Source organism: Lepidochelys kempii, chromosome 22, assembly GCF_965140265.1.
Source record: "Lepidochelys kempii isolate rLepKem1 chromosome 22, rLepKem1.hap2, whole genome shotgun sequence".
Classification (NCBI taxonomy): Eukaryota; Metazoa; Chordata; order Testudines; family Cheloniidae; genus Lepidochelys; species Lepidochelys kempii.
The window spans coordinates 11,183,044-11,207,435 of NC_133277.1; the positions used below are offsets into that span (position 1 = coordinate 11,183,044).

General features: G+C 45.0%; 1 protein-coding gene, 1 long non-coding RNA gene and 3 other non-coding genes across 5 annotated transcripts in view; 4 read left to right on the forward strand and 1 right to left on the reverse strand.

Moving 5' to 3' along the window:
- The window catches only part of LOC140901712 (uncharacterized), a 39,999-nt gene extending 35,583 nt beyond the window's left edge, over window positions 1-4,416 (reverse strand). Inside the window, exon 1 of the long non-coding RNA XR_012155940.1 lies at window positions 3,776-4,416. This is a non-coding gene — a long non-coding RNA (uncharacterized lncRNA). The remainder of the gene's footprint in view (window positions 1-3,775) is intronic.
- Window positions 4,082-11,085, forward strand: HSPA8 (heat shock protein family A (Hsp70) member 8). The gene is made up of 9 exons (XM_073321033.1): window positions 4,082-4,185; window positions 5,384-5,593; window positions 6,384-6,589; window positions 6,737-6,889; window positions 6,999-7,554; window positions 7,953-8,155; window positions 8,662-8,860; window positions 9,451-9,683; window positions 10,648-11,085. The coding sequence occupies exons 2-9, from the start codon at window positions 5,389-5,391 to the stop codon at window positions 10,831-10,833; spliced, it is 1,941 nt and encodes a 646-aa protein (XP_073177134.1). The 5' UTR covers window positions 4,082-4,185; window positions 5,384-5,388; the 3' UTR covers window positions 10,834-11,085.
- On the forward strand, window positions 7,793-7,883 carry LOC140901784 (small nucleolar RNA SNORD14). Its single transcript, XR_012155976.1, has one exon. It is a non-coding gene; the product is annotated as a small nucleolar RNA SNORD14 (small nucleolar RNA).
- LOC140901783 (small nucleolar RNA SNORD14) lies at window positions 8,423-8,519 on the forward strand. The gene has a single exon (XR_012155975.1). It is a non-coding gene; the product is annotated as a small nucleolar RNA SNORD14 (small nucleolar RNA).
- LOC140901782 (small nucleolar RNA SNORD14) lies at window positions 9,964-10,061 on the forward strand. Its single transcript, XR_012155973.1, has one exon. It is a non-coding gene; the product is annotated as a small nucleolar RNA SNORD14 (small nucleolar RNA).
- Window positions 11,086-24,392: the final 13,307 nt, after the last annotated feature.

The following is a 24,392-nucleotide window of genomic DNA, read 5'->3' on the forward strand; positions in this document are numbered from 1 at the left end:
AATTCCCAGTATCAGATATCCCCCCCAAAATGTATACTCTGCACTGTCCGACCCTCTCCTGGACAGTTCAGATATTTTAGGTCCATTGCCCCTGCTAAAGGGATCAATATCCAACAGTCTGATACTTTAAATAGAGTTACCCCACAGCCCAGCTTAACCACACCACTGGATTAGTTTTGATTAAAGAATGAAGCAAGTTTATTAACTACAAAGAGATAGGTTTTATGGGAATGCACATATGAGCATTAAAGCCAGACATGGAGAAATAAAGATAAAATGCTTCCTAGTACTAAAACGTAACAAAGTAAATTTGGTCCAGGGTGAAGTCCCTCACCATATGACCAAATTCTCAGGCCAGGATCGGCGTCCAAAGGCTGTTTCTTTTGTCTTCTTAGGTGAAAGAGAGAGCTGAATAGTGAAAGATACTGTGACGTATTTTTGCCCCTCACTTTTATAGTCCAGTCCCCTTTGAAATGCAGTTTCTAGAGGATTACCCATTTATTCCCGCTGTGAGGACAGAGATAAGGAATCTTGTGGTGAAAGGGGTTTCATGCTGTTTGCTATGATGCAGATCGGTTTGTTCCTGTCTCCTCTGTCTTTGAGAACTTGTTTACCCACACTTGTCTGGTAAACATATTTCAGATCTAATTTCAGCTTATGTTTATAACCTTCCACATATATAATGTTGCTATACACAGTCCATCATGATATTATTGACCAGTGAGTCACTAGTTTTCAAATGATACCTCACAAGGCATATTTTGTACAAAGATTATTACAATGGTGTGTAAAGGGTGAATATAGGGGTGCATTCGAATATCAGATATCTGACCATCGTTTCGCCTCAGAGGGTATGACTGTTTAGGGTTTGTGATGGGCCATATGCTTGTTTTGTATCAAAGGTTCCTAAAGAAGCATATTATAGGTGAACAAATACAGTTCTCCACAAACGTCCTTCCTAGCTGCTATTTTAAATGCACCCTCTCTGCTGGGACACTTCTGCTGCAACAACGCATTTTGACAGCATGAACTATGAGTGGCATGTGGCTGTGGATTACTATATATATTTCTACTCAGATAAATAATGTGGAGATTGTTGCATTGTTATCCCTTGGTTTATTTTAGTACATTAGCACTGATTATGGGCAAGAGAAGCTTACAAAGAATTAAAATGTGGGATTGAAAAGATCCCATTGAGGCCAGATTTTCCTCCATGGAGAAAACTCTGCATCACCCTAAAGCAACCCCTTCTGACAAATATAGGGCCAGTTTTCCTCTGACAGTTCATTTGATCTGATGCAGGGAATTAAGGTGTGGGGGGAAATTGGAGGATCTTCACCTGCTCCCCTGCCAAAGGATAAAAAGGAAGGCTGCAGTTTGACCCTCGTTGCTAGAAGAGTTTTATTATATTGCGAGATATTCCTTGAAGTAAACAGCTAAGTACATTTTTAAAAGGCATTAGCCGATGTATTATAAATAACAACAGCATTTGCAGTTGCTAGGATAAAAATTACAAGTACTGTCAATTGTTTCAGGACATAAAATGATCACCAGCTGGTTTAGGAAACAACTACCATTCTCCCCGGTGGTACTGTATTGCACTACGTTGTGGAGGTTTTTATGCCTTCCTCTGAATCATGTAGCACTGGCCACTGTTGGTGATAGAATACCTGATAAGCCCACTGACCTATTTTCCTATGAAAAATCCTATTGTATATTAGATAGCAAAGTACATTATGTAGGGGAACAGGATTCCACCTTTCAACAAAACATCCAGAATTGGCCACTGTCTGAGGCCGAATATCAGACAAAATGGACCTCAAAAAGTTCTGGTGTGGCATACTCTAATGTTCCATAATAGAAGATTGAATAACTAGACACATTTGTTTTGCCTCCCTCTGAAGCATTCAGCATTGGACACTATTGGAGACAGCATAGCAGACAAAATGGACTATTCACCTATTCCAACACATGGAAGCAGTAATAATGATAGCTAGATTATCTACACTGCTTTTCATTAAATTGCAGAGTGTTTTACAAAAGAGGTCAGTATCATTTCCCCTCTTTTACAGAAAAGGAAACTGAGGCATGAGATGCAGTGACTTGCCCGAGGTCACCTGGTAGGCCCGTGGCAGAGCCAGAAAGAGAAACCAGGTCTCCTGAGTCCCAGTCTAGTGCTCTAACCACTGGACAACACTGCGTCCCATATGGTCTGGTATTATATGGTGAGATGCAAACAGTGCATGCTCTCCATTCAAATATCATACATTAGCCATTGTTGGAAATGAACCCATGCTACTTAGTCAACTGATTTATCCCTTTATGGAGAAGCCTGTGGTATAATATTGCAGAGTGGGATACATAGGAATTAAACAGCTGGGTCCTGGCCACTGGTGAAGACAGGATATTAGGTTAGATGAGCCAATGGCTGATCTGCCCTGTCAATACTTCTAGTCTGGCATGGTGGGTGAAGTATGTGATGGAGAGGTATGGTGATTACACTTTCTGTGAAGCAGTGTTACTCAATTTCTCAACGTGAAATTGTTTTGTGACTATTCCCTAAACATTTACTATTGAAAAGTAAAATAAACAAAACAAAAACAAACCAATGGTAATATATCTAACCTGAGCCTGTACTTGTTTTCAAAGGTTGACAGGGAACACTTGTCCTTGAAGTGTATGGATAAGCAGGCAGTGGGAGAGGGGTTTATTTTTTTTTTTTGCCTTTAATAATACATAGCTCTTATATACTAGTTTTCGTCAGCAGAGCTCAATACGCTTTACCAAGGAGCAACATCACCCCTATTTTAGGGATGGGGAAACTGCAGCACTGAGCGGTGATGTGATTTGGCCAACACCAGAACTAGCACCTAGGGCTCCCCAATTCCAGCCCAGTGCCTTATTCACTAGGCCACATTACCCCACCCGGTATGTGGCGCTGCTTTGGATTGTACTGGGGGATGCCTAAAACTCAGGCCAACCGAGCTACATCACTCATGGATGTGAAACGCTTGGCCCCCCCTCTCCCTCAAGACGTGGCTATGCCAACCTATGCCCTGGTGTAGACAGGGCTCCGTGACAGAAGAATTCTTCCGAGCTGCCTGCCTCTGGTAGGGTCAAGGGGTACTGGAACAATGTTTATAGTGGGGGTGCTGAGAGCCATTGAACCAAACTGTAAATCCTGTGTATAATGGGAACCACTTCAAATCAGGGGGTGCAGTAGCACACCCCCCTCACACACACCTCCACCCCCCCCCCCCAGTTCCAGCACCTATGGGTGGGGACGGATTTCTACAGCGACTGAAGGACCCCTCCGGCAGCTGCAGCCTCTACACCACAGGCCGCCAGCGGCATGTTGCAGGGCATGAGCCGGGGAAAGGGGAGGGGGGGGGCCCTTGGCATCTCCCGCCATACACAGGGGGGAGCAAGGAGAGGTGCATCATGGGACGGGGAGAGGCACACCCCCCCCCCCCCGGGGCTCCTGGGCATGGCTGTTGTGCGAGTGGGGGGGGGGGGGGAGGGACTGCGGGTACAAGGCTTCCCCTGTGGCCCCCAGCCTGGGCGGCGCGCCCCTGATTGCGCCCCCTTTGGGCTCCCTGCCCCCTCCCCGCATCGCGACAGCTAAGCCGCCATTTTGTTTCCCTTCCCCGCTCTCCCTCCCCGCCCGCATCTGCAACCAGCTCGGGTAGTTCCGCGAGCGGATTGGTCTCTCGCTTCCTTCCCACTTTCGAAATATGCAAATGCCGCCACGCTGTGACACGATTGGTTACATTACCGGCCTTCCTTCCGCCTTCTCCCCACTGGCCGACGTGAAGTTCTCTTTATGCAAATAAAGCGGCAGCCTGGAGCTCTGATTGGATCCCGTCCTTCCCTCCGCTCCACCCCGTCCGGCGACTTGCCCCTTCCCTCGCCGGGCACGGGTGTGAAGGTTCGAGAACGCCGGCCGGCAGGCCCGCCTCCTTCCTGTGTGCGTCACTGAGGGGGCGTGCTCCGCTGAGCGCGATTGGCTCCTGCCGGGGGGAAGCACGGCAGGATTGGCCGGCTGGAGGCGAAGGGGGGCGTCAGTTCTGGAAGGTTCTGAGGGGGTATATAAAGCGTGTGGGGGGCAAGCAGCCGGTCTCATTCAGCACTGCAGCTCCCGCATCATCGTTTTCTCCCGGCCCTGAGCTACCTCGCGCTCAACAGGTATGACTGGGGCCTTGTCTCGACTGGGGCGAGCCCGGACTATGGGGCGGGGACGAGCGCCAGGCCGGGCTCGCCGCTCTTGGCGCGGGACCCGCAGCGCGGCCGGGCTTTCTGGGGAAGGGGGATCGCGGCCTCGTTTCCACCTGGCTCGGTGCCCCCCAAAGGTTGGAGGAAGGGCCCTGGGCCCCGAAGCTTCCCCTCAGCCGGCTGCCGCGCTCGCTGCCCAGGACTCCCCCGGGGTGGGTGGCCCGCATTGCCGCGGGGCGGGGTCCCCGGCTCCCTGCGGCCGGCTTGCGGCGGGGCGCGAAGAAGGGAGGCGCCCCCCCCTTTCTTGGCTCGCGGGTGGGGGAGGCGGGGAGATGCTGCTTGCGGTTTCCGGCCGGCGTAAGCTGTTTCCCCCGTCCCGCCTGCCCTGCGCCGCGCCGGTTCCGGGCGGGGGGGGGAGAGGGGGACAACTGTCCACGTGACACCGCCTCAGCGGCTGGTTCCGCAGGGGCTGGCCAGAGCGCAGGCGCGAGAGCGCGTGGTGCGGCGGGGCGTGCGGCCCGCGCGCGGGGAGGCGTGCTGGGGTCTTTCAGCCCCCCCCCGCCAACCTTCCTCCGCCCGTCTCGCTTCCCGGCTGCGTTTCCACGGGGCCTGGCCGCGTGGCTCGAGGAAGGCGGCTGTGGGGCCGTGGGGGGACTTCGCTTCCCAGCATGCAACGGGCGCCCACCCACCCACGTGGCCGGAATGAGGCGCGCCCCGCCGGCGGCCCCCCCCCCCTCCCATGCCTGGAGGTTCTGTGCCCCTGGCCTGGGCTGAGTCTTTGCCTGCCTGACCAAAAGGCTGTGTGGCCTTAAGGCTTAGCTGTAAATGTGGTTCCTTTAGCTACTAAATTGTAAGGGACTCTGTCTCTTTAGGTAAGTTTCTTTTTGTTTTGCGTCACTTTGAGGCCACATGGCATCCTGTGCCTTTATTCTAGTAGCTAATTGGTGACTCAGCGCCACATTAATTATTGATACTTTGCACAGAAGCAAATAGAAACATCTGCTACTAAACTCATGAAGTTTAAACTTTGCATTATTAATCCTTTCAGAGTTTTAAAAGGAAAACATTGATTTTGTTAACTTTTGTCTTATATCTGATTTAGGAGTTTATTAAACATGGGCTAACAAACTGAAGTGTTTGCATATGTGGTAAACAAGCTTCTCATTTACAGGCAAAATGTCTAAGGGACCAGCGGTTGGAATTGATCTTGGCACCACATATTCATGTGTTGGTGTCTTCCAACATGGCAAGGTGGAAATCATTGCCAATGATCAGGGTAACAGGACCACGCCAAGTTACGTTGCCTTCACGGATACAGAGAGGCTGATTGGTGATGCTGCAAAGAACCAAGTTGCAATGAATCCTACTAACACAGTCTTTGGTAAGAAAAGACATGAGCCTTTTAAATTGGGACTAGAATATTAAACTGAATAAAGTTGCTGTATTGTTGCTTAGCTAGCATAAACTATAGCTCTTCTGCTTGTTAGGTGGTATATCCTCATGCAGAATTGGGCTCTCTAAGTTGGATGTAGATGGAAGGAACTAGAGGCCTTGCATCTCCATTGTTTCCATGTTGGCATCAGTTTAGGCAGCAATGCCTTTGTTTTCAATGAACAAATTCTGGGAATGAAGGAACAAATGCCATCTGTTTTAAAGTACATCCTGTGGTGCAGGTTGGTGCTCAAATTGGCATGAGGCATAAGTTTAGACTCCAGTTCCATTCATAGTCCTGAATGATCCCAGTTCATCTTTAAGCTTATTGTGTTTTCAGCTTTCATTGAGTTCAGTTTAAGTATACAGATTAAGGCTCTAAATCAGTGGGTTTTCAACCTGTAATCTGCAGACTCAAAACATTGGGCAGAGGGGTCTGCACATCCCAAGGCTGAAAATTACTGTTCTAAATCATGCAACCTCCATTTACTGTATAAAGTGGGGACTTTTTTGCCGTTGTCCTCATACCAGTAGATAGGATGGTTTAAGTCTGCTCCTACTGTGGCAGGAGTCAGTCTCCATAGTGCCACTGAACAAGATGGCTAGGTGTTTGGGGAGGGGAGTTACTTTGGGAGTTGCCTCATTTGAATTTAAAACAGAGGACATAACTGAAGTGTTGTCAGCATGCTTTTGTAGAATGGTGAATTGGAATTATTACTGACAATAGTTAACTTTTTTAGATGCAAAGCGGCTGATTGGTCGTAGATTTGATGATACTGTTGTCCAGTCCGATATGAAACATTGGCCTTTCACTGTGGTGAATGATGCTGGCAGGCCAAAAGTCCAGGTTGAGTACAAAGGGGAGACCAAAAGTTTCTACCCAGAGGAAATATCTTCCATGGTATTGACCAAGATGAAGGAGATTGCGGAAGCATACCTTGGGAAGGTGAGACTTAAGAGCTGAGCTCCTCCGGTAACTCTCCTAGAATTTAAGGGGTTAATGGTCTCAAACGTAGCTTGATCTTGGTTTCATATAGTCATATACCCTGTAGACGAAGGTCTCAGCTGATTGTGACTCTTTTTCTGTCCATAGACTGTTACTAATGCTGTGGTCACAGTACCAGCCTACTTCAATGACTCCCAGCGCCAGGCCACAAAAGATGCTGGAACCATTGCAGGTCTCAATGTGCTCCGGATCATCAATGAACCGACAGCTGCTGCTATTGCTTATGGTTTGGACAAGAAGGTGAGCAAGTTGTAATAGCACAGCTAAACAGCATAGTAGATTGTTCCTAGTTAGCTCAATAGTGGTGAGTTCTAACACATCCGTAACAGAAAACACTCTATTCTTCCAGGTTGGAGCTGAAAGGAATGTCCTTATCTTTGACCTTGGTGGTGGCACTTTTGATGTTTCAATCCTCACTATTGAGGATGGCATCTTTGAAGTAAAGTCAACTGCAGGTGATACCCACTTGGGTGGGGAGGACTTTGATAACCGTATGGTCAACCATTTCATCGCTGAATTCAAGCGGAAGCACAAGAAGGATATTACTGAGAACAAGAGAGCAGTTCGCCGTCTCCGTACAGCTTGTGAACGTGCAAAGCGTACACTCTCCTCTAGCACTCAGGCCAGTATTGAGATTGACTCTCTCTATGAGGGCATTGATTTTTACACCTCAATTACCAGAGCTCGTTTTGAAGAGTTAAATGCTGATCTGTTCCGTGGCACTCTGGATCCTGTGGAGAAGGCCCTGCGGGATGCCAAACTAGACAAATCACAGATCCATGATATTGTACTGGTTGGCGGGTCCACCCGAATCCCCAAGATTCAGAAACTGCTGCAGGATTTCTTCAATGGCAAAGAGCTGAACAAGAGCATCAATCCTGATGAAGCTGTGGCTTATGGTGCAGGTAACTAATTCCCCCATAACTTTTGTGGTGTCTAATGCTGGGCCTTTTGACCATAGGGATGGGTATATGTAAAGTGTGGAAAAACTAACGCAATACTCAAGCCATGGCAGCTATGGCTAGTAAGTGATTAAATGTTGGTGACCTATGGATTGCTATAGCATCCGTGACAAATCACTTACGCATGTATTCAACGAAGTGTATTGCTTAAATCCTATGGGATAGCATCTTTCCAGTTTACTTGCATTGATGAATTTGGTTCCAAAGCCATTCGTAGTTTCCACCAGAAGTTGACTGATGATGGCTAAAACCTTCCTTGGATGTCTGAGCGAGTTAAAAGAAACCTCCATTTCCCAGTGACAGTATTTTTTTGCAGTGTCTTGACACTACTTTCTTTTCAGCTGTTCAGGCTGCCATCTTGTCTGGGGACAAGTCTGAGAATGTACAAGACCTGCTGCTGTTGGATGTCACTCCTCTATCTCTTGGTATTGAGACAGCTGGAGGTGTCATGACAGTCCTGATCAAGCGAAACACTACTATCCCCACCAAGCAGACTCAGACATTCACCACTTACTCTGACAACCAGCCTGGTGTACTTATTCAGGTATGTATCTGGTTTGGGGTAACTATTCTTCAAATGGTTAAGGGACTGCTACTCATCACATTCACTGCCCCTGTACTGCAGCATAACCTCAAGCAGTTTTAGGTACTGAAAACCCCCAGTTTAAACTTCTAACTTGTAAGGAAGTACTATAATTATAATTAAGTTTTATCTGCAGATGAGTTCAGTCTTCTTGAGTAGACTATCAAGACATGGTGGGTTTGAAGAACTCTTGTTTTGAGAGTTGATTTGTGAAGGAGTAACTTATGGCCGCTATGATGAGAACGTTCCAAAATCATTCGTAGTTTCCACCAGAGGTTGAAAGACCCATGTTGGCTCCAAGTACCTTCCTTGGATGTCTGAGCGACCATAACACATACTTCACTTGACTTCCTGATCCTTATGAAAATAAAGGTGAAAATACTAGTTGCAAGTAACAGATAAAACTTCATATAGCAAAATGCTTACGCTCCTCTTGTTGGTCCTGGTTTTTTTTCCCCCCACTTCAGGTCTATGAAGGGGAGAGAGCCATGACAAAAGACAACAACTTGCTGGGCAAGTTTGAGCTGACTGGCATCCCTCCAGCTCCAAGGGGCGTACCTCAGATTGAAGTAACATTTGATATTGATGCCAATGGCATCCTTAACGTGTCTGCTGTGGACAAGAGCACTGGCAAGGAGAACAAGATCACAATTACCAATGACAAAGGTAGGCAGTGCATAGCCCTTTGGGGGTGTAAAGTGGCTGCAGTAGTTGTAAGACTGCATCATGTTCCCCTGAAGTGGGTGAGTGTAAATAATCCAGTGATAGAATGAAAGGCCAATCTTACTGCTGCAGTGGTACTGGAACCACCAATTCCAGCTCCTTTCCCATAACTTCCAGCTTGCTGGGGTATGCCCCAAGCTAAAGCAGCTGCCTGGTCACCAATTTGTGCTGATAGGGAATGTTAAACCATGTTGCAAATTACACAGGCAGTAAATTCTTAACACTGGACTGTCTTGTTCTGCATACTCCAAAAAGGAACCATGGGTTGATAGTTTAAAGCCTAAAACTCTCACTCCATGAGAACAATTTCTTACAGTAATGTGGCCCACAAACTTAGTGCAACCGGAAAAGGAGTACTTGTGGCACCTTAGAGGCATCCGATGAAGTGAGCTGTAGCTCACGAAAGCTCATGCTCAAATAAATTGGTTAGTCTCTAAGGTGCCACAAGTACTCTTTCTTTTTGCAAATACAGATTAACACAGCTGTTACTCTGAAACCTGTCATTAGTGCAACTAACTTACCATATCTTCCAGGTCGCTTAAGCAAGGAAGACATTGAACGCATGGTCCAGGAAGCAGAGAAATACAAAGCAGAAGATGAGAAACAGCGTGATAAGGTGTCTTCCAAGAATTCTCTAGAATCCTATGCCTTCAATATGAAGGCCACTGTTGAAGATGAGAAGCTCCAGGGCAAGATCAGTGATGAGGACAAACAGAAAATCCTGGACAAATGCAATGAAATTATCAACTGGCTGGACAAGAATCAGGTATGTTTAAAATTTCTCTCATGGAGATAATTTTAATCCAAAAATCAGAATTAAAAGTTCCAACAAAGCTCCAGGACTTGTTTTAACCTGAAAATGAGCACATTTAATCAGTGCTGCAACAACCAGGCAAGTTTTCTGCCATTGTAATCTTAACTAGTATCTTTTTGTATTGTAATGGCCTACACAGAAGGCAGCTTCAAAATCCAAGGTGGGTTCGTAGTTTCTATGGGGGGGGCTGTAGCTATTGGTTTAGATTTGGGTGGCAGGAGGTAGCTAATGGTCGCTATGATGAAAATGATTCCAAAGCCATTCGTAGTTTCCACCAGAAGTCGAAAGACTTATGTTGGCTTAAAGTACCTTCCTTGGATGTCTGAGCGACCATAAAATCTTCCTTTCTAAAAGACTACCTTAATGTTTCTCCTGGCGCTACAAGATGTCTCCCTCCCTTTTAAAGAGACCATGTCAGATCAGACTCTAGTTACCAACTACACTAAAAGAAATGGGCTTCCTGAGTGCACTTCTTGCACTAGTGAATAACCAGCAATTCCTTGCCATAACTGTTCTGACAGTGTCTCTAACTCTCCTGTAGGATATTAATGCAGATTACAGAAGTCTCAAGCTCTTTAGCAGTGGTTTCTGTTAACCTATAGCTTTCCTTCTGCTTAACTTTTTTGTCTCTATTTACATCTAGTTATAGAGTCTGAATTGCTTTGTAGCTTGTCAAACACCTAGCTTAGCATACTACTCTGCCACACCCATCCTTTTTACCCAGGAAAACTGACTAGAGTAGTGCAAGCCTGCCCCTGCATGGGGTTTGCTTTAAGTACACTTTCTCAAGGTGCCATCTTTACCCTGACCCAAGGTAAATGGGGGGGGGGGGGGGTATAAACAGTAGGCTGGCTCTTGAGCTGGCCTTCCAGGGGCACACTTGCAGCAAGTGTGCAAATTGCTCTCTATATTCCAGACTGCTGAGAAAGAAGAGTTTGAACATCAACAGAAGGAGTTGGAGAAGGTTTGCAACCCCATCATCACCAAGCTGTACCAGAGTGCAGGAGGCATGCCTGGAGGCATGCCTGGTGGATTCCCTGGTGGTGGAGCTGCCCCATCTGGAGGGGCCTCATCTGGACCAACCATTGAGGAGGTGGATTAAATGCACTGGAAGCAGCATTCCACAGCTGGCTATTTCTTAGAATTGAAGGACTCAAGGCTGGGTGCAGTGGCAGGCTAAAAAAAATTCCATATTTGAGCTGCTGTATAAATTGTGTCCGGGCATTTTAGGCATTCTAAATACTTGAACATGTGCACAGGGAAGGTGAACACCATTGCACTTTATCAGTACTGTAAACAAGTGCAAATGCAATTCATGTCCTAAGGAATAAAACTTATTTAATTGGCATCAAAAGGCTTTTGTTCTTGATTCATCCTACTTGGTTAAAGAAAAGTAACTTGTAGCTTATCAGGAATTGAGTATTTTAGTGAGACTGGCTTTGCTTCAGGTCTAGTTCTCAGATAGAAGCATTAAAAGAATTTTTGCTGCTTGACCTAAAGTTATTAAATTATCAGTTTCAGAGTAACAGCCGTGTTAATCTATATTCACAAAAAGAGAAGAAGTACTTGTGGCACCTTAGACTAACCAATTTATTTGAGCATAAATCCGATGAAGTGAGCTAGAGCTCACTTCATCGGATTTATGCTCAAATTGGTTAAAGTGAGCTCTAGCTCTAGCTCACTTCATCGGATTTATGCTCAAATAAATTGGTTAGTCTGAGGTGCCACAAGTACTCCTAAATTATCAGTGTTCTGGCCCCATAGCATTTTGGTCTGTTTGACTGACTGCTTTGAGCATGGGTTTCAGCTCTTAGGGCTCTCTTCCTTGGAAGAAAGGAGTGAGGCTGGGACTTCACGCCACTTATGGTTGGCAGACCTGAATGACTTCAGATATGTAGGCTGATATTTACTCCAACACAACAAAGTTCTGGAAAGCAAACTGACTAGGCATAGCAGCTGGCTAGAGACTCTTCCTCTGCCAAAAAGCTAAAGCAAGCACTATTTTCATTAGACAACATATAAAACTTGTTTGCAGTTGAATGCAGTTATAGGTCAGACATCTCCTTAACAGGCACCAAAATTACACACAAGGCGTTGGACTTTTTACCACACCTCAAAGGCATGCAAATGTGGGCAGAAAGTGTCAGGTAAGATTGCTCACTTTGAAGTGTCTAGTATTACTGTAAAACTAGTAATTTGCCAAACTGCTTGGGTTGGGAGTGTTGCCTTTTCCATCAGAGGCTATAAAGCAGTCATACCAAGCTCTTGGCTTTAAAGAAGCCTCTTCAGAAAGCTAAGCAATTAAACACACACTTAGCCAAAGGTGTCTAATTGTTTCAATTACAGAATATCAGCTTTGTGACACTGCATATTTATTAAAGCTGATAGCTTCCCTTAAAGCCATTACTAGGCCGAAGGCAAAGCAAAAACTACCTTTTTATAAATTAAGGATTCCTAATTTTCTATTAAAGGAACTTCCCTTAATTTACCCAATAAGTAGGAAACTAAAGCATTTAGTGAACATGTCCTACACTGTGGCAGAAGCCCCATATGAACTCTAAAAGGGAATTTGCAGTTGTGCTCACCAAGTAAGGCTACACTTACCTTACTTGTAAAAGCATCCCTCATTTTATGTAGGTGCTGAGATGGATGAGCACCTGGAAGAGCAAATCCATTTATATGGCTCTGGAATTTCACTCCAGCAGGGCTTGTCTAAAGTTAACATGCATAATTGCATTAAAGCACTGTGTAGGTGTTAATGGAACCAAAGTGGCCTGAGCTTGCTGAAATTTTAACAGCTACAAAGTAGCCTGAATGAGAGTACCTATGCATGGTTTCAGTCAAACTTCTTCCACAGCTAGAGTAAATGCATATGACTAGCTTCCCCCACTATAGAATCAAATTAGCTTAGTTGTGCTACAGGGGTGCAGCCCCTACAGGTGAAATAATGGGGTGGAGACAGCACACTGAAGGATATCAGTCTAAGGCTCCATCTCTACTTGTAGCCACACTACAGCTACAGAAGGTGTCACTGTAGTTACTGTCCATGTCTTGGGGACGTAGGTCAGTAGTTTAAGGTGATAAAATTCTTCCTTTACTCTGTCATTGTCTATGACAAGATTGAGATTGGCTTAGCTGTATGGTTCCCCTCCTGCCCCCCCACAGGGTTGTACAGCTGGATTGACTTACATCTTTTAGTGCAGACCTGGTCTCAGTAGTTCTTCCAACCAGTTAACAGCACATGGTACTAAGGGGTAGTAATGTCCGTTCTCAGTGTCAGCAGATGGGGAATTGAACAAAAGATCTTGCTAAAGTTCAAATGGGACTGGACCTTCTTTCTCCCCATTCTAACTTAATCTCTGCAAGTCCTGCTTCATGGGTGCTCTTGGGATTTACAAGTCCTTGTTTGTTACTGGTTTTCTGTTGTTGCTTCTGCCCAGGAGATGTTCTGTTGCTAAGGATTGAGTTGCTAGGCCATTAGGCACAAATTTTATTTAAAATAACTGTCTAAAGAACCCAGCTGTCTCCTTCATAAAGGAGTAAGTGAGAGCACAGCAAGGAGGGAAGTGTTCCATATAGCAGAACAGAAAAATAAGTGGCTGAAGGTTGGCTTTGTAGGCTGGCTAGTTTAATAATACATGGTGCCAACTGGCATTTGAAGTCTGAATCATTGAGCAGATTCTCATCCCAGGGTAGAGTAGATTTTACGACTTAGTTGCTGATTTGGGAGCAGGAATCAGTTTTCTGGAAGGTCAGTTAAACAAGGTAAGGATTCCTTAACAGTCTTACAGAGAGCATGCAGTGCTCTTAAACAAAAGATTTGGAGCTAGGAGCTTCTGAAATTCTAATCCCAGTTTTGATACTGACCCTCTGGGGCCTTGGCCAAGTCACTTCAGACCTAATGGGTTAGCTCTTGTCATCTCCAGGGTGTGGGGCTTTTGTTTGTGAAGTGTTTAGAAAATGAAAAGTTTTGCACAGGGTTACTAAGAATGAACCAGAAATGCCTAGGAGCCTCTGAATTGGCCATATTTATAATTTTTCCTGTTCTGAGTTTTGCTAGACCCCCAGGGATCAAATCAAAATTATACCTTTCCTCTACAATTTCAGTTTCTCTTTCAGGTGTCCCCCACCCTGCTGCCATTGTGAACAGGCTGTTAGTTGAAGGAGGAAAAGCTTGCTTGTCATCTAGTCAAAGGGATTCATATTACCATCTAGTGAGCTGGTATGAGTAATACTAGAAGGAAAGTAGATGAGTCTTTTTATGGGGGATCTGGGTGTCTTGTCAGCACGGAGCCAGATATGGATCCTTTGGCTTAGGTTGAGGGATGTGGGCAGGGCAGCAGGGAAAGCACCTACTACTGGTGGTGTAATCCATACTGAGGATGAACAGTCTCCCTGCATTTCAAGCAACTGAGAAACCATGAGTTCTCTGTGGGGTTTGAGGTGAAGAGAAGGCTGAGTTTCTCAAAAGGATTGACCCTTTATCTTTGCCGTAAACCACGGCATAGTTTGAAGATGTATAGCTTCCTGGGCCTGTTGCAACAGTGTAACTTCCTAGCTGAAGTCTGGTCTCCATCTGGCCTATGCTTTCCAGCTTTTATTTTAAATTGACAACAGTGTGGGCTTTGAGGCTATGACGATCGGGTCCTCTTTGAGGTTGCTTTGTTTTATACTCTAGCCTTTGAACGGCAGTAGCTCAGTAATGTTTCCAACCCTAGACAAGGGACTCTCCTGGGTCATTGAGTCCAGTGGCCCGCTAGTGCGGGCAGCTCACTTGTGGAAAATACAGGTTCTTCAGGTACTGTTCGGGTGAATCCACATTCAAGGTATGCCACGTCTGCACAGGTCTGGAAACTTTTGGTCTAGCAGTGTCTTTTGGGGGCACGCATGTGTCATCTGTGTCCTCACAACATACACTCCTCACCCAAGAACATATGAGGGAGTGCAGCCACTCCCTTTGTATTAGCCACAGCAGTTAATCAGAATTCACCTTTGCTTGCCTCATTCCTACAAGGCAATTCTCAGAAATAAAAAACACCTTACCTTTTAGCCCTGAAAATCTTTTCTTAACTACACTGGATTATTTGACTTCTGTCGTCTTAAACTCAGATTGGGAATAAAGTTAAATCATGCCAGGGTTGGTTTTGGGATTATTAGTGGTTGGTTTGAGTTTCCATCCCTAATAGCGGATGTCAGTCATATTGATGACTGAAGAGTTTCTATTGCATAGGTGTAGTTGACTTTTCATTGGGGTCACTTACTAGTAAAGGGTCAGTTTTTTGGGTGCTAGGCAAGCGTTAGTATTAGGCATAAAGGTAGATCCAGGGATGGTATAAATTAAAGAGTGTGGAGTAGTATCCTGAGTACGTGGGCAGATTTCCTGAGTGCTAATTCCAGTTCTGCTACTGAATACTTGGAAAAATCACTTTACCTCTTTGTTCCTAAATTTCTCCATCTATAAAATGGGGCAATAACATCTACCCTTTGGAGAGGGTTAAAATACTACATAATGTTTGTTCTGTGCTTTGAACACAAAGTACTAATTATTATACCTGAGGGGAGACAGCATGCTCAGTGACTAGGGTGCTGGATGGTGAGTCAGAAGACTTGGGCTCTATTCCTAGCTCTGCTACTGGCCTGCTGGATGACCTTAGGCAAATCACTTCCCATCCTCATGCCTCAGTTTCCCCATCTGTAAAACAGAGATAATGATAGTGACCTCTTTGGTAAAGCACTTGGAGAGCTGATGAAAAGTGCTATGTAAGAGTTAGGTGAGCTGCTATTATTGACAGGCTATGACCTTGAGCAAGTCACTTTGTGTCTCTGTGCTTCGGTTTCCTTTTCCACCCTTTGTCTGCTTAAAAATATAAGTTCTTGGGGGTAAGACTGGCTTTTAGGACAGTGCCTACCTCAAAGGAGACCCTAAACATTATCATAATACAAATAATATATTTTCTGCCTAAAGAGAAGTGAAATGAATTATGCTTGGCTATGAAATAAGGCTAAGCAGTAAACCCTGCAAATAACATTAACTTTTAGCATTTAGATAGGAATTAGTGAAGCGGTTAGCCATAGGGATGCGAGCAGTAAATGTGTCTCTGGCTCAGGACAGACACAGTACTTGTGTTGTCCACCAGGTGTCAGCAGTTGTTAATCTATTAAATTGACTCAGAAAATCACTGGCTGTTTTCTCATTTTTAGGAGTGTAGATTAAGTCCAGCGGAAATATTTTATTCAGAGAGATCTCAGCACAAGGGTTGTGGCATTGCAGGGTTAGGGTAACCAGATGTCCTGATTTTATATGGACAGTCCTGATATTCGGGGCTTTGTCTTACATAGGCACCTATTGCCCTTCACTACCATCTCAATTTTTCACACTTGCGGTCTAGTCATCCTGTGCAGGGTGCATCTCACAGCAAAGCAGATATTTAACTGCTTGGGTGCAGATTAAGAGAAGCAGTGCTTCTCTTAATGGGGGACAGTTTTTCAGATTCTCAGTTAGGGCTAACACTGTTTTAGAGAGCAGGGCACAGCTGAAGATTAACAAGGCCAGGATACTATCACAGCGTGTGATTTAACTATGATCATTATTAAATATCTCTGTGAAGGTAGCTCCCTGAGATCCCAGTCAGGATCAAGGTTCCATTGCACCAGGCACTGTACAAACACAGAATGTCCTTGCCCCATGATACTGTCCTGGGCCCAATGAGTTTACAGGCTATAAATATAAAACCAATAGGAATGAGAGAGGTGCATTTTAAGAGAGATGGGCTATTGGCTGGGTTAGGGGTCACGTGAGCACTCAAACTAGAGTTTATACAGCTCTCAAGGACTAAAGGAACAGTTTAAGAATTTCAATCCTGTGTTTTTCTTGCAAGGACAAAAGGACATACTTACAACCAGGCCTGGAGCCTTTGTCCTAAATGGAATAGACTATTTATAGGAGGATGTGTGGGTGACTAGAGAAGACAGCAGAGGAGAAGTCAGAGAAACGGGAGATGCTTAGGAAGAATCACTGTTCTATTTCCATGATAGAGTGTTGCACAGTTAGATACAACCTGTACGGTGGGGTGATACCCTTCTTTGAAGTATCTGGCATAGACCATTGTCACAGACAGCCTACCTGACTTGAAGGGCCATTGGTCTGTTCCTTGATATCAACTTCTATGTTGTCAATTGGAAACCAGAGCTGTTGGCCAGGTAGATCTCTCATGGCCTAATGGTGCAGTCAGCTGGGGAGGAAATGCAGAGAGCAGCTGATGAGATAAAACTCTGCGCATCTGGAAGGGTCCTGTTTTTGTTGGGAGATGGGATGGTACAAACAAAACCAATAAATAAAAAGAGCGCAGAAAACAGCACTATTTTGTTGTTCTGTTTGAGAGTGAGACCAATTGATGAAAAAGGCAAGAGGCCCCACAAGATAAATAGCACACTCAAGTGCTTTCCCCTCCTAACTGACAAATTTATGGCCAGGTGGTTATCACAATTGTTTGATCACTGGCTGTCCATCTTCTAGGACTTGTGAAATAACTATTTTCCCTGCAAGAACTGGCCAATTATCCCCCATCTCTCACTGCCTTGCAAGAAGAGCATGCCACATAAATCACAGGCTTCAATTACTGCCTGCTTAGAAAGGGCAGGAAGTTAATTCCTTGTTTATTTAAGAGTTAGGAGAAGCTATCTGGATTTCATCTCTTTGAAAAGCCTTGTAGGGTTTGTATCTCCTGAAGTCATTAGGCTGCAATTAGTTATATAATAATAGTCATCAAACTCTGAACAACGTACAAATCTATGGTGACTCTGTCTCTCTTAGATGCTACAACCACATTGGAGCAGCTGCTAGATTTCCCCCACAATGCACGTCTGCTGATGTGTGTGCGTTTTAAGGATTATGGCCATTAATTTTAGATTAAAGGTATGATAACATCCTACTGGAACATTCAGCACAGAGCAAAAGGCTACTGCTAAAGTATCTTGGCTTTGTGGGTTGACTGCTGAGGGAAGAATTCTCATGTACAGTTATGTCTAGTAGATTTGCACCGCGGCCTCGTGAAAGACAAAAACCAGCAAGAGTACCAGTCTAGCAAAGGAAAGTGTGGGTCATGTCCTACTGCTGCTTTTTGGCAACTGGACCAGCTTTCCCTTAGGTATATCTTCATTTCATTGACTTTCCATGTATTCTCAAATCTCTTAGAAATTGCCAGACTGGATCAGAGCCATGGGTCATCCAGTTCAGTAGCCTGTCTGTGAAAGTAGCCAGTACCAACTGCTTCAGAGGAAGATGCAAGAAACTGCACATTTATGGGATAATCTGCCTGTGGGGAAAGTTTACTCCCGACCCCCCCATAGTTAGAAGCTGGCTTGGCCATCTGAAATCCTGGTCTTATCTGAAAAAACCTTCTCTTCCCCCTTGCATGGATATACTTACTATAAGGTAGCATGGTGATTAAGGTACAAGCCCATGGATTTGCTATGAGGCCTTGGGCACATTACTTCTGTGAGCACATGGATTTGCCTAAGCAGATCCAGCTGCTGAATCAGGGGATAATGAAACTTACTTTCCTTTGCAAAGTGTTTTGAGACTGATGGAGGAAAAGTGCTGGTCTGTTTTGTAGGGCATGGGGTGTCATTGCCTATAGACCAGCGAGGACTTACATTACTGCCTCATAGTATCTAGCTATTTGCCATAACAGTTCTTGAGTGGTATCATACATAGTGTGTACTTTGCATGTATTTATTATCTGTATCACTGAGATGAGGCCCATTGTGCTAGGGGCTGTAAATACACATAGTAAGTCTTAGTCCCAAGGAGCTTACAATCTAAATAAATAAGACAGCCAAAGGAAGTATTTATGTCCTCTCTTTACGCATGGGGAAAGGAAGCACAGAGAGATTAAGCCTGGGATTTTCAAATTAGCCTAAGGGAGTTAGACACCCAATTTGGATACCTAACTCCCTTAGCACCTTTGGAAACTCCAGCCTAACTGACTTGCCCAGGGCTACACAGAGAGTCTGACAGAGCCAGGAATTGAACTTTGACTCCTGAGCCTCTTGCCTTCACCACAGTCCCTCTTTGCTCTCTAATAGCTTTAAGCTCTTTGAACACTGCACTCAAACTCATTGAGCATCTCCTGCCAGTCAATACCAGAGACAGAGAGAGAGAAACCTTTGTATGTGCTATTGGACTCCACATCGTAGTGGTTGGTGGCCCCTAGAAGAAAAGGAATGGCAGTGGGACATGCATTTTGATGAGATGGTGTCTTTCTGCTGAAAGCAGGGCAAAGGGACAGAAGGAGGGGGAGTTCTTTAGTGTTTAGAGCATGGGATTGGGAACCTGAGCACCTGGGTCCTATTCTGTGCTCTGCCCTCAGCTTGATGTTTGATTGTGAGGAAGTCATTAGAGCAGCAGGAGTTAGCTGTGAAGTTCAGCTCTGGATTTGACCTTCCCCACGATTCTGGCATCTGATATTTTGAATCAAACCCTTTTCTATGTAGAACCAGCTTAAATTACGTGCACATACAGAGCCTTGGTCAGGGTGCCAAGCACGCTTCAGATTTCACTCTCATGGGTTTGTCTATGGAACTGAACCACCCATTCTTAGAGGTTTGTCTTACACTAACCCACCCCCTTACAGAACCCAACCTTGTGTGCTCCTGTGCCCATAACTAGTTGACCCAGCTGTCCCAGAATTCCCTGCATTGGAGAAAAAGCTGCTGACCTTTTCCAACCCACTGCCCAGGTTCTGCTGTAAGGAAAGTGAGGTTCATGCAAAAGTCTCTATGGAGATTTTAAACTGAAGAAGAGGAAGAAATCCTGGAGAAGGAAAGTATGAAAAAAGAAAGGAAGAGCAAGAGGTTTCTGCTTGGCATATGAAGTAAGTGGTGGCATAATCTGACTATAGTTTATAGGACTTGAGCCACAGCTCTGAGTTGAAATCAACGTTACTCTGTGTTGTTTTAACAGAAGAAATGTAGCCAGATTAGGAGACACAAGCAACCAGTTTATTGCCAGGCCTCAACAGGAAGGGGAGCGTTTGCCACCTCTCCCTGGCTGAGCAGGTATTATTCCAATAGAACAATTGCCTGGGTGATCATTTTGCTCCAGCTAAATCAGTTGGGAGTGTTTGTTTATGGTGTGTGTTGCAACCTGGCTGCAGTGCGGAGGCATTGGATGGTTCAGGAAGCTAGGATTAATGATAGAACCTTTGCCTTCTATACCTGTATACCTGGCCCAGGTCAATGACTTCTTGGTGGCCTGTGTGAAAATGAGTTCGCAGTTTCTGTTAAGTTCCTAGTTGGCAAATGAAAACAGTCACTATGAGGGTCTCTGTGCAGAGAGCAAAGAGACTGAATTTCTCTCCTATATACCGGCTTTAGTCTTGATTCAGCAGCTGGATCTGCCCTGACAGTCCCCTGTTCCCATGTGGAGCAGGAGCCCTACTGAAATCATTTTAGCTCTGCATGAGGGCACGGGTCCACCTGTGTCTATCCTAGTTGCAGTTTCAAGGCCTGGATGTATCCGGACGACTAGTAGTGCCCTCTAGGGATTGTACCACAGTGGGGCTTTGTTTTAGCTCCCATGGGAGCATCCTGTTTTTTGGGAGCTGAAGGACCAGAGTTGTACTAGCCCTGCCTCTCCAGGTATGTCTGTGTAACCTAGACAGTAACTGTGTCATCTGCTGCACATTCATTTAATGCATAGGAGTGTCTGCACAGCGCTTTCGTCTGCAGCTTGTGGATTTACTACCCTCTCATCCTGGCAGCGGTTCCTGCTGATCAGGACTGAGGCACGCGGTGGGGCTGTGGTTTTTTGCTGCTGTTGCTCGCATTGTCCTCCTCTTTTGGGTCAATAGGGGAGTTCCGTTTCCAAGGGTCTTTTGCCAGCACAAAAATCCTTTAAAAGGAAAAGCAGAATTGCTGCAGATTTTTTTAAAAAATGCATCTATATTTTTAAAGACTATTTTTCTTAGACTCAGCAAAGGATAAAACCCTTACTAACCCACTGCATTTCACACCGCATGGTGGACTGTTGGCACTGGGGGGCTGGGGGGGGGGCAGTTCTTAGAAACAACCACTGAGCAACTAACCCCTGCACCTGGAGCATAAACAAACAAGTCTCTGAATTCTAATTTCTGCTCCTTCAATGTGATTTATTAATAAGGCATTTAATTGGCAGACAAATGGGTACTCAGCAGCTCTTTACTGCTAAGGGGAGGGGGGGAATCAGCAACCTCCCTCCAAGCTTTTTCCTATTCTCCTTTCTCCCCCGTCACCATCCCTTCTTCATTGATTTCCCAACAATGCCTAATTCTATTATTCGGAGTGATTTCCCACCGGGCGGTAGTTTATTTCTGTCATCAAATCTCTGATGAAATCTTTAGACATGAAATATTTAGCCCAATACCAACAAATCGCATATAGCGTTAACATGTCACAAGCTGCCTGGCGACGGCATTAGGGTGTAATTTGAAAGCGAGTGAAGTGATAATGCCACGCGTACCGCCTTTGTGAGCATGCATTAATGTTTCTTTGCCTGAGCTGGTCATTGACAGCAAATTGACTCGTGCTAATAGCGTCCGGGAGGGTGGTAAAATTGGGGGTGATGCAGAAAATAAAGAATATTGACTGGCCAACTGCAGTGCCTCAGTAGCCTTTAATCTATTATTGCCCTTGATGGGAATGTTTTAATGCAATTTTAGTGTCAATCACATTTACAGTCACACACTCTGCCTGCTGGGGAACACTGTGAAAATGGCAGAACTCGGAACATGCTGTTGCTTAGAATTATAGTTATTGATTGTTCTGGAGCTCGGAGTTGAGTTATAATTATTTCATTAAACCGTTTAATGGTTATCAAATATGAACCCATCTATTGCTCCAGTTAGGAAATGTAGTGAGTTTGAGGTTTATTATTAATCCATGTCGATTTTGCTTTCTTAAATTGTCTGATGCTTCTGAACAATCGACCTTCCCCTGCCAAGGTTCTCGGTCAGTTTATTATGGGAGAAATGCACAGAATGATATTTGATTATTGCATGGGATGGGAACAATAGATAACATGGTTCAATTGATGCTGACATGTGGCAAGGCAAGCTCCTGCTCTAGGAAATTACCCTGAAGTATTACAAAGTGCACCTCTCTTGGGCCATCGTTGCTTTCAGTGGAGTTATTCTCTGTTTTCGCAGGGCCGAATGAGAGCAGAATTGGTCCCTTTAAATGCAACTGTGATGATTATTTGTGTTGCTGTGAGGCCTAGGCCCCTCAGTGCTAGGTGCTGTGCAAAAACAGAACAAACAGATGGTCCCTGCCCCAGAGAGTTCACAGTTCTGCTTTGCCTGCACACTAGAGTCTACCCGCTTACTCACATACGAAGGAATCGTACTCCATGGCCAGGTCTTTGCTAGGAGCATTTGGCCAGTACAGCTAAACCCTAGCGTATTATACCAGCAAAGTGCTCCCAGCAGGGACTCAGTTTATATGAGCAAAACTGAGCTTTTGCCATTAGAGCTTATTCCTGCCCCTCTCCTTCTCAAGCTCCTGAGCAAAATAAGCTATACTAGTAAAAAGAGAGCCTTGCCAGGATAACTATGTCTATCCTAGGGGCTCTTGCTGGTCCAGCTATGCCAGTCAAGGTTCACACCCCTGATCGATGCACCTATGTTTGCAAAGGTTTGCAGGGCAAACCTAGCCTGTGACAAGACAACTTGGGAGAGACCACTAACTCCCTTACCAAAAAGCCTCTAAATGTTCCATGTCTCAACCACTTCCCACCTAGACCCTCCAGTTTGATCTGGGCAGACACTTATGTTTGTGTGGAGACCCACTGGCTTCACTCCATAAGATTCTTGATCCAGGGATTGGATTGCCTGATGGGAGCCTTAGGTTGGAGGTCATCTATAGGTAAAGGGATTCATCCAGTCCCTCACCTGTTAAGTATTTAATTTAAACTTGTGGCTTTCTAGAGGGGAGGCAGCTTTGCGCAGTGGATATGGACCTGGGCTGGAAGCCAGGAGGCCGCGGTTCTATTCCCAGCCTTGATTCTGATTCTGCATGCCCTTGGGTGAGATACTTCACTTCTCTTCTCTGTGACTCAGTTTCCCTATCTGGGCAATGGAGATACTGTTCCTGGCTCACCTTTGTAAAGTTCATAAAGATTTACAGATGCAAAGTGCTTATAATTATAAACCTACCTTTATCAATATAACACTCTCTGACTGGTTAATTTTATAAACGTTTATAACCCATCCTGGGATCTAGATGCCTGAAATAACTGCAGAGATATAAGATATGTGGCATATTACTGTACTTTAGACACACAGGACTTGACTCTCTCCTGCCCTGTACTTTGTATCTACCTTTGCCCCAGGGCAAAGTGGGTGTCAATGCTACTGAATTAGAATGGTAGTATTGTACAACCATTGTGCACAGGTATAAATGTCTGCACATGGTTCAGGACAACAGGGAATCAAGCCAGAGAACAACAGAGGAAAGAGGGTCTCTTGGTGAAGGCATCAGAGTTATGAGACCCGAGTTCTTTGCCATGAAAGACATCTGTGACTCTGGGCATTTTTTTCCCATTGACTAGGCTTAGGCCCTCCCTAATTCCTGTGCCTCGGTTTCCCCATCTGTAAAATGGGGATAAGGATCCTTTGCTGACCGAGGCTTAATTCTTGAACATTTGAGATCCCCAGATGGAAGGCAACCAGAGAAATGGAAGGTGCTATAAAAAACAAGGAGTCCTTGTGGCATCTTAGAGACTAACACATTTATTTGGGAACAGGCTTTCATCGGCTAAAACCCACTTCATCGGATGCATGCAGTGGAAAATACCTGCTGAAGTGAAGAAACAGATTGACAGAGCCGGAAGAATACCCAGAAGTCACCTACTCCTAGACAGGTCCAACAAAGAAAGTAACAGAATGCCATAGCCATCACCTTCAGCCCCCAATTAAAACCTCTCCAACGCATCATCAAGGATCTACAACCTATCCTGAAGGATGATCCCTCACTCTCACAGACCTTGGGAGGCATGCCAGTCCTCGCTTGCAGACAGACTCCCAACCTGAAGCAAATACTCCCCAGCAACCACACACCACACAATAAAAACACTAACCTGGAACCTACCTTTGCAACAAAGCCCGTTGCCAACTCTGTTCACATATCTATTCAAGGGACACCATCATAGGACCTAATCACATCAGCCACATCATAAGAGGCTCGTTCACCTGCCCATCTACTAATGTTATATCTGCCATCATGTGCCAGCAATGCCCCTCTGCCATGTACATTGGCCAAACCAGACAGTCTCTACGCAAAAGAATAAATGGACACAAATCAGAAGAAGAATTATGACATTCAAAAACCAGTCGGAGAACACTTCAACCTCCCTGGTCACTCAATTTCAGACCTAAAAGTCGCAATTCTCCAACAAAAACCTTCAAAAACAGACTCCAGCATGAAACTGCGAAACTGGAATTAATTTGCACCATTAAATTAGGCTTGAATAAAGACTGGGAGTGGATGAGTCATTACACCAAGGAAAAGCTATTTCCTCATGCTAATTTTTCCCCCTACTGTTACTCACACCTTCTTGTCAACTGTTTGAAATGGGCCATCCTGATTATCACTACAAAAGTTTTTTTTTCTCCTGCTGATAATAGC